At 50.9% G+C, this 10,521-nt stretch overlaps 1 protein-coding gene across 1 annotated transcript in view; it reads right to left on the bottom strand.

Annotated features, from left to right (window-relative positions):
* Nucleotides 1–10,515, bottom strand: part of MMP15 (matrix metallopeptidase 15) — a 32,921-nt gene extending 22,406 nt beyond the window's left edge. The window contains exon 1 of the mRNA XM_019505912.1: nt 10,362–10,515. Within this exon, the coding sequence (XP_019361457.1) occupies nt 10,362–10,445 (84 nt within the window). The 5' untranslated portion in view covers nt 10,446–10,515. The remainder of the gene's footprint in view (nt 1–10,361) is intronic.
* Between the last annotated feature and the right edge of the window lie 6 nt (nt 10,516–10,521).

Raw genomic sequence — 10,521 nt, 5'->3', positions numbered from 1 at the left:
CACATGCATTATGCTGGATTGTCATTACTGCTGGCCAAACTAGCATGGGAATTGCTTCCTGAAGCATCCAGGGGAGGGAGGCTGTAAAGCCCTAATGAGCCCAGCCTGGTATGGGCAGGACACTTCAAAGACAGAAGGCTGCTGCAGAGGAAGATTTACACATCTGCTCTTGTGGGGGTGGGGGCTGGGTGAGGTGGGAGATAAAACGCAGAGCAAACAACAGGCTGGGAAGAGCTGGTGGTTCACTTGCAAGCAGCAATGAGGGTGGTACTTGGCAGAGAGGGAGGCTGAGAAGTATGGACTGAGCATCAACCTGGGAGAAGTTCTGAGAGACAGGTTCTGGGCCTGGGCCTGTGGCATCTCACTTGTGACTTGGCCCATTCAAATGGGCTGTTCAGAAATCCACGCTTGGGCATTAAGGCCACCAACCTCTCCGTTAGAACACTGGAGCAATATAAAGTGCTTTTGGACCAGGGAGACGCCATGCCTGCCCTGGAAGGTGTGACACAGAGCAAGGGGATAATGAACGAGGAAGGGGCAGAAGCATGGCCTGTAATGCAAAAGGTCAGGATAGTGTCACTTTCCCAGGGGACACTTCCCACGAGCTCCACAGCTTACAGTGCATGCTGGGTTGTGTGGGAGATTGAGACCACACTGTAGAGATGAAAGGAGGGATGGTACAGGGACAAAGAAGAGGATTTTTTTGTGCAGTTTGCTGGAAGCCACACTGCAGAGTGCACTGGGCTTGTGCTCAGTAATTGGTCAGGTGGTTCTTTACAGGCTGGAGAAACCTGTTGGCTGAGTCTGTGCTTCACCAGACCCACTGGGACCCCTGGCAAAGAACGTATCATTTTCCACAAAGCTGCCAGCAGGAAGCTGCTCTGAACACTGCAAGGTGAGTGGCTCTGGGCCTGCAGGTGGCCTCCCCTGCTTGGAGGGACAGAGACCAGTTGCATTTTACAGCATGATGCTTACAGGCTTGGGGGGCTGTGTTTCTTTAAACTTCATCTGTGACTGTAGCCCAGGCTGAGCAGAGTCTGAGAGTCTGTTCTGTCCAGCAGTTGAAGGCCTGAAGCAAGGATACAACTGTGGGGGTCAAACACTGGTAGCTGAAAGTGCAACACATCCCTGCCCCAGCTGGCAAAGGCCATCGGGGCAAATCCTTCCTTCATGGGGCTGTAATAGCGCTCAGCTACAGGCTGGGATGCCAGCTGTTGAGCTCAAAGGGATGGTACTTCAGAGTCAGTCCTCTAAGTCAAGGGGCACAGTGGACCAAATGCAGGGCTCCCAAACAGCTGTGGCAGCTGCCAGGGTGCAGGGGCATCCATCTTACTTCCTCAAAGGCTCACTAGGTATTCAGGTACTACTGCAAGGGGCCTAAAAAATGCCCAATGAAGGACATGGGAAAACAGGCCTGGACAGACAGACAGGCACAGTTGTCACCAGCTATGTCCTGCCAGTGTTACCTGAACTCTGGACCTGATGGACAACTCCCCTGTTGCAAGCATAATAATGCCTTTGTCATTAAAAGATGGCATCCTTGTTAGCCCTTGAGCAGGTCTCACTGGCTCCAGCAGTGACAGACGATGCAGAACAGTGCAGCAGCCACAGCCTCTCTGCCAGTTGGGGTTTGGGGTGAGGTGACAGTGCCCTGGCAGTGCAGGATAGGCATGGGAGGTAGGACTCCCAGACTGTTTCCACCTCTGTCGCCAAGTCTTTGTGTGGCCATATGTGAGTCACTTAACCTTGCCATGCCTCAGCTTCTTCCTCTGTACAGGGGTGGTATGATAACTAGTGAAATCAGAAACCACCCTGAGGAGTGGGTTATTATCACTGAGTGCTCCAGGCATCTCTGTCATGCTGCGAGCACTGAAATGAACTGATTACTGCAATCAGGCACCAGGGGAGGGAAGAGGAGACATCTCCATGTCATGCAGCTCATTAGAGCAGGTTTGTTTAGAGGCAGTGGGTCAAGATGACAGGGGTCTTCTGGGGTGGGCTGGGGGAGCCCTTGGCAGAGGAATCCAGCCCTTGAAAGTCTCAATGCTGACAGCAGTTGGGCTGTTTGAACTTGTACTGACTGATAAGTATGTGCACGAGGAGGCCCTTTGGGGCTGGCTTCCGCTGATGAATCAGCATTTCACCCAGTAGTCAGTACCCATTGCTCCCCAGCCACAGGACCAGAGAGGAAGTCACCACAACTTGAGCCAGCATTACTTGAGCCAGCAAGTAATGCGCTATCTTACTGAGGGGCACATGAGAAGCTGGGGCACACTGGGCACCTATACACATGTCTGATGTCTGCTTCGATACAACAGTCTGCTGGATTAATTAATGCATCAATTCTATTCAGTGTCCCCGTGCTTCATAATAGCGGTCGGGAAGTTTTAACTAAAGCTCGTTGAATGCTGATGCACATGACACTTGGAGCCACTCTAATCAAAGCACCCACCCGAGAGCACATAGCTTCATAGTTTCATAGTTGTTAGGGGCTGGAAGAGTCCTTACAGATCATTGGGTCCAGCCCCCCTGCACTTACACATGTATAGACACCCACTGAGACCTGGAACCTGGCCTACCCAGTTCCCACTTTTATGCATAACTGAATGCATCACCTCTAGAGCTGAAAACAAACAGTGCCACAGGGGCCCATGGGCCAGCTCCTCCTCCTCCCCCACAAGCAGGGTTCCAGGTAGCTGGGGCCCACAAGTGTCCCCTGGAGAAATGGGGTGTTATCCTGCCTGCCTGCTCCACAAGGGCCAGGTTCAGTCCCAATCCATCTGAACCACGATACAGCCAAGCAGACCTGCTATACTAGATTGGCCTACTAGCTTGTCACCTCTGGTATCTTGACTATGGTACTGGCCAATGCTGGATGAGTCTGAGGGAGCCTGTCCTGCTCACACTCAATACAGCTTGTGAACTGCAAAAATCCAAGGCCAGAGAGGCGAGGGGACAAGAAAAGCTGCAGGTAGGATCAGCTTCTCAGGCTTGGGTGATCACATGTTTCTATGTGACCAAGGTCCCTAATGGTGAGCATGATGAAGGGTGGGTGACACCGAGCTTGGCAGGGAGGGGGCTGCCTTCTGTAGAGACAGGCCCTTTTCTCTCCATTCTGCCATTATGGAGCTAGTTGGGTACTCCATGCCCCATCACAGACCTGGCTGTAGACTCAGCTGCCCCTTCATACCTTTTGTAGGATTTGGTTTGTTTTACCCCATCACACACCTCCTGAGGCAGAAGCACAAAACACTTGGCTAAGCTCTCAGCATAGAGTGACCATCAAGCACAGAACCCAGATCATCAGTAGGCTAAGGTAGGCCTGGCTCAACAGTCATCCATACAGCTGATTAATGCTGCAGCCTCCACACCCTGGGACTGGTGCCAATTGGGGGCTATGGCACAGAAACAAATGGATAGTGTATGGGCCAGGAGATGCAGCATGGGGTCAGGTCACTTAACAATTTGCTTCCCTGACACTTCTGTAGAGCAAAGCCTGTCTGTATTGCACCTGCTAACCCCTCCTGGCCCCCACCACCTCACAACAAGGCTACCAGCCCAAAGAGCCACCATCTTTATGCAACTGCTCCCCTCTCTATTGTTCCAGCTGTTTCAGGATCATCCTTGCCCAGGCTAGAAAGGTGGTCCCTGGCAGGTTCCATTGCACTGAGCAGAGATTCCTTAGCAATACAGGGGTAAGCTTACATCTATGGCACAGGTAGGTCTTGCAGGCACCTGCATTTTTCCCCATACTTCATGTCTTCTTGCCATGAGGTTCTCCCAGACAGGCTCTCTCACACTGCCCTCCCAATGGATGAAACCCTGAACTCTGAAGCAAAGGGCTTTGAAACTGTCCCCTCACCCTGCCTACTTTCACTAGTACTCCACTGAGACACCCTACCATCCTGGGAAGCTAAGATGATAGATCTTTTAAGCCTACACCATGCTTGCAGCTTGGACTGTATACATGAGCTTTCAGCCAGCTCATGGAGTTGCTTTGTGAGCTTTCTTGAAATAGAAACCAATGTGCATGTCTGGTGGGCAGCTCTGTAATAGCCCTTTGCATTGTGTGTGCTCCACAACTGATTCCATGCCAGGTCCTTGGACTGAACACAGCTCTGATATGATGGACAGGGATATCTGCAAAATCTTTATTTACATTCAGCAATGTGGGGCTTTAATGTGTTAAATACAAAATGGAATAACAGGATCAGTGGGCTGGCCCCAGCTGCATATTTTGAGATTCAGTTTAATTCACTTTATTCTACCCCCACATTTCAAGATTCAGGGAGTCACAAATGTTTGCCCTGACAATGAAAGGCTGGGCTACACAAACCAGCAGGAGGAAGGTGGGGGGTGAACATTAGGGCAAGGAGTTTGGTATATAAGGTAGGTGGAACAGGGATTCCAGCTGGGTATTTCTGCTAAAACTGTTTCATTGTCAGTACTTAACAAGTCACCGTGATTGCTGGCCTTAGGTTCCAGAGTTGATGGCCTCAATTAACTGCTCATTCTTCTCTACAGGCTGGCTGCAGATTCAACCACACAGCCCCGAACTAATCCACCTTTAAAGTGTCTTAGCTGAAGTTAAGGCTGAAACATGCTAGATGAGCACTCTGCTGTGGTGAGTGGTGGATTGTACAGAAAACTGTTGCTGAACGTGCACATAGCCCTTTGGGGCAGCTATGCTACTGCCCAGGCTGGGAGTCACCTAAGGATCCTAGTGCCTATTTCCCACTGATTTTAAGAGCTTTGGACACCAGCCTAATTAGTAGGCTCATGTGATTGGGTGAGGTCTGTGGAGGAGTACAAAATGGCCTCCACTAAGAATCCTGCTAAGGTGGGTTCTGACTGAGAGAGGAAAAGTAAACCCTAAATGGCACTGATTTCAGAAGGGAGTGGATTGGTTGCACTTCTCATGGTCAGCTCATTGATAAAAGCACTAGACTTATTTTCTGACTGCATGGCTCTTAATTAATGTCCAATATCTGGTATGGGGCAACTTGGGGAAAATGCAAGCCATAGGATCATGCTGATTTGCATTTAGATTGACCCTTTCTCCTTTGAGGCTCACAAAACCCAATATAGAAGTGTAAGAATTGTACCCATTGGACAAATGGGGAAAATGAAGTATAAAGAGGAACATGGCCAGGACCTCAAAGGGAATCAAAGGGCAGGCTGAGACTACTGGATAACACTATACTTGTGAGAGTAAGAGCATCTCTACAGCCACGTCAATGGGTGGACTTGAATAGGAAGGAGGATTTTGTTCATGGTGGGGTATGGAAAGGAAGCAAACCCCTCCCAAGTCTCCCTGCTGGGAAGTGCTGAAAGAGCAAGTGGAAACAATATCAGACTTTACTAAATTTCTGTCCCCCGTCCCCCCCAAATTGTGACATTTTCCTTGCTGGGTCACTGAGGCTCCACTTGGACATAGGAATTTGCCATGTTTGCAGTGACCCCCACTCTGCCCAATGGAAGGCCGAGTGTTAAATATCCGTGTCCCCATCCTAGGAGCTGCTCATGTGCATGGACTTGCTTGCACTGTGCTCCGAAGGCTCCAGCACCTTTTCACCAAAACCAACAGACTCCCCAGCTTCACCTTTCCCTTTTCTGGAACTACTGAGAAGTAAATAATTGATATAACAAAACAATAAGTATTGTCACCCCCCATTACAAAACCTTGCCATAGCTACAGACAGCATACAGGCCAGTGAAAATCCTTTCAACATCAGTAATCACCTTCAGGCCCTAGTCCTGGGCTAGTGATCTGGTAGCTCTATATTATTATAGCATTATATTATATAGCACCTTGGTGCCCCAGTTCTGGACCAGAGATGCATTGTACCAAGTACTGTACAGACAAAGAACAAAGAGATGGGCCCTGTCCCAGAGAGCTGACAGCCTGATGGAAAAAAGTGGATATGGGAACTAGGTATTACCATCAGTGAACTTCAAAGCACTTCACAAGAGGCAGTATCATGACCCCTGTTTTACAAATGCAAAATACACTGTATAGGTAGGTATTAAGTAGGATAACTGAGGCCCAAAGAAGACTACGTGGTTTGCCCAAGATGACAGAGTAAGCATATGGCAGAGCCAAAGAAGAGAACCCAGATGTCCTGGGACACAACCTGGTACATGGACTACAAAGCCCTATTTTCCTATTAGTCGTCCATCCGTCCGTCTGTCCCCCCCCGCCCCAATTCCTGGTATTCAGAAACAGCATTGAGCTTTCTGGCACTGGTTTCATTCCATTACATAATGGTAACCTGCAAGTCACCTGAAGCCATCCAACAGCTCAGACACCTTTAGTTCAGCATGTCATATGATCACTTGTGAATCTTAGTTTCTGGTAAATTTCCACTGACGCGATAGCTGCTTTTTAATTCAGGCATTGTTCTGGAAAGCATAATAGTCTGTTGCCCCTGCTAGAAATCTTGTTCACCATGTGCTGTGAGCTGCTTTTCACTGAATGGTAGCAGGCATTAGGTTGGCAGGCTACATGTTCAGCCTTTTCCCTTCTAATAGTTATTTAAGATGTTACAGACATGAGAAAATGAGAAGCTCCTCTTTGTTTGCCCCATACGATCATGCTGTTTGAGGAATCAGTCATAATCACGCTGAAAATCGTTACGTGTAATCACGTAATCATGGGGTTGTGCCATATCGCTGTACAGGTGCTAATTTGCATGTGCAATCAGCAGTGCATGCTGGTTAGACACACAATTAAACCCTTATTGCCAGATCAAGACAATGTCTCAATCTCTTTGTACACCTCCTGCCTCCAGTGCTTTCAAAGGCTTTTAGTTCAGGCAAGGTTATGTACAGCCCCTTTCAGCCCCTAACAACTATGAAAGTGCACTTACCAGTGTGGGTTGCTATCTGGTCTCCCGAAGTTTCTGGCTGGCTGGAATTTTATGCCGGACCCACTGTGGGCAGTGCATGGAATGTGGGTGTTGCTGCTGCGATAGGGCTTTGGACATGCTGCAACTGGCATGGAGCAGGAGAGCAGAATGCTATACCCTTACCCTGTGCCATGCTGCCAAGTTTTGCAGGTAGTGGAACCAGTATAACGCCTTTCCTAGGATATATCGACAGAGGCAGGCACACAGGCACGAAGCCCAGTTTGAACCTCAAGGGTTCACGTAAGAGTTCAGCTCAAAGGAAGGGCAGAGATCTGGTCCAAACCCAGGTCAAACCAGCTCATCCACCCTGGAAGAAGACTTAGGGTTAGGGCTGGGGCCATAGGACAGCCAGACACCTGAGCATTTCACCTTCCCACTCTAACTGCCAGAGCCATGCTGTCTGTCTGCATTTCCAATGGGGGCTGCACTTGCAGACACTGCTAAGTGACAGGAACTTGCTGGGTGGAAGGGAAATCCAGTTCTGTAACTGGATCCTAGAAGGAACTCCCTGGGCCTGCCCTGCCCAGCTGGGCTGATTAAAAGAAGGTCAGGGGGTGGCTTGGTTGGGGAAGGAGCTCTGGGCTGGTGCCTCTGAGCCAGTGGCTGAGGTGCAAGGGAAAAGCACACTGATCTTGAGCCTGTGAGCACAGCCCAGAAGCTGCCGGGGGGAGAAATTCAGATGGAGCTGGAAATAGAATCAGCTCCCAGAGCTCTGGGATCTCGGTGTGTGCAGGGGCCTGATTAAGTGATTACACTCCCCAAACACGGCTCAAGGGCAGCAGCGAGACAGACAATCAGTACAAGGGAAATGGCTATATCTACACAGCCAGACTACTCTCCACCCCACGCAGACCTGCCTTCTCCTTCCCTCCCCTCCCCCAGTGCTCCCCCCTGCTGCTCTATTTCCTCACAGCCCTGCCAAGATCACAGTCTTCAGCTAGGGCCAATGTGGATGCCCCTCAGCTGGATGCAGGGACTGGTGTTAAGTAGTAAAAGAGAGATTTTTTTTTCCCCCCCTCCCCCATCTGGATGTTGCCTGCTGTCCACACCCATGCTTTGTAGATAGCAACGGGAGCCATCTGTACAATCAGGGACATAGCAGCAGTAGCAGGCTCGCCCCACCTTCACCCTTCTGTTTGAGAGATGGCATTTTTCTCTCAGGCCCAGTCAGTCATTAACCTCTCTGATGTAAAAAGCCAGCTAGGGGCTCAGTGGGTCCCACACACCTAATCCTCACAAGCACTCGCTTTACCAGGTTGGTCACACAGATTACTGACACACCAGCCTGTATCTGGGGCTAAACACAGGCATTGGCGAACCAGGCAGCCACCCAGGGCCCAGACAGAAAAAGGGCCCAATTTTTTTTTTATTATAATCATCATTATCTCTGGTGAAAGGGGCCTGATACTAACAAGTTTGCCCGGGTCTGCCAAGAGTCTAGCTGCATGTACTGGATCTCTTAGCACCCTGAGCTAGAAAAGGTTCAAAATGATGGTCTTGAAAAGGCAGGCTTACTCATTCACCCCCCCTCCACCCAGAGTCACCCACCCCCCTTACAACACCAGTCGCTTCTCAGTTCTCCATTATATCTTTCCCAGACCTTACTCTTGTGAAATGTCAGAAGCATCTCAACCCAGGAATGAGCTGGACGACAGGCTCCCTAGGAACAGGAACCTACCTGCCATGGGGAGCCTGTTGCATAGTGTTTTGTCTGTCTAAACAGGTTCCTCATGACCAGGTTTGCTCCACTTTCAGTCCTCCAACTGTCACCTTTCTTGCTTCCGCACGTAGCGGGCCTGAACCACACAGGAGCAAGACCCACTCCGTCTCCTTTGATTCCATTCTCGGTTGTGCACATGGGGATAGATTATAACACTGACGGGGTGCAGATGCTACACCCGCTACCCACAATCATATACCAGTACCAATGGCGTGGTTTCCTTCTTCCCCAGACAGCTCTGGCATTTTGCTTCCATCCCAGCTCATCACCTCTTCCCTCTCTCAGTAATGGGCTCTTCATTGCCTCCCCCAATCAACACACCTCATCTGTTGCTCCCACTGTCCCAGAACCACTGCCAAGCCAGTGCCGGGGCTCAGCTGAGATACTGCCATGAGGAGTGCCAACTAGGGGAAGAGTGGAATTATCAGGCTCTTTCTTGTCATGGTCCCTTTTCATCACTAGCCCTTTCCCAAGGCACACCAACAGCATCTCAATCAGTGGAGCTCCAGTAGGAGATTAAGTGGTGGAGCTGGCTCACATTCAAGTGGCTTCTGCAAAAGCCTAGTACAGTATACTGTAATTGGTCTCTTCCTTCCCTGATTAGGCTGTGCCCAGCTACCACCACAGGAAAAGAAGAGCAGATCCTTTTCCAAAGTTCCATCAACACCTCTTATCGTGACAGACAGCAGAGGTCACCAATGAGCTTTCTTTTCAGGCTGGGAAATTGGCCCAGGCCCTGGGTAGCATTCCTAATCCTCTCCAGCCAAGGGCCTAGCCCTGAAAGATGCTGAGTCCCTTTCACTCCCACTTAAGATGAGGGCATTCACCGCCTTGCACATTCAGACCCCCAGAGAGCAGGACGCTGAGCCACAACAGCACGTGCCCTGGTCCCTCAGCTTCTGCGCTCAAAATGAGGCTGAAGTTGGTTCCTTATTCCCAATTCCTTTTTCAAAGCTGATCTTCACACAATTAAAAAGTTGTTAGTAATGAATTAGACATGCCAGAGAGTTAGAACTTCATCAGAAATGTATATTTACTAACAAAAACATACAATAATATCATGTATCAAGCTGAAAGAGGAATTGGGAACCAGAAACAAGGAACCAACTTCAGCTTCACACACTCCAGGAACGCTGCATTTTCTTTTGCAGTTTAGCCCTGCCGTTTGCTCCCATGTCACAGAGGAAGCTACACATGCCCTTGAGCCAGCAGGGCACAGGAGCAAAAAGGCTGCTGGAGCAATTGACAGAGAAGAGACAGCAAGCAGCACCCCATGAGGGGACCACACAGCAACTTTCAGGTGGTGGCATAGGAAGAGAGAAGCCAGACTAAGAACAAGCACATCAGATGCCCAGGGAAGGGCCCCAGCCCAGGCCACACAGAGCAGATGTAGCCAGGGAGACCCGCACAGGTAACACCACCACGAAGGTGACAGGAGCCGCGTGCCCAGCCACACGTATGCATTCAAGTACGTGGGGAACACAGGAGTCAGTGCTGCGGAAGGAAGGGACACGTGCTCAGGTGCAAAACCCTCATCTCCAGCTCCCGCCCAGTCCGTGCCCCTGGCTCCAAGCCAGGATTCCCGACAGAAGCCTGCGGCCCCAAGCCCCGGCTCCACCCGCAGGTGCCCCCGCCGGGCAGGGCCGAGCAGCAGCAGGGGAGCTCGGCTCGGCGCTGCCAGGCAGGACCGGGCCGGAGGGGCTCCGGGCACAGCACCTGCGAGCCCGACCTACCTCCGCATTGACCTCGCCGCCCGCCGCCGCGCCAGCTCCCAGCAGCAGCAGCAGCGGCAGCGGCAGGAGGCTCCGTCGGAGCATGGTGCGGGTGCGGCGGCCCCGGCGCGCCCAGCTCTATCCCGCCCGGGAGGCGAGCTAGGCTCCCGGCGCACGGCTG

The sequence above is a fragment of the Gavialis gangeticus genome, unplaced genomic scaffold, assembly GCF_001723915.1.
Source record: "Gavialis gangeticus isolate Ggan-Ray unplaced genomic scaffold, GavGan_comp1, whole genome shotgun sequence".
In the NCBI taxonomy this organism is placed as follows: Eukaryota; Metazoa; Chordata; order Crocodylia; family Gavialidae; genus Gavialis; species Gavialis gangeticus.
This window is presented reverse-complemented; position numbering and strand designations above follow the sequence as displayed.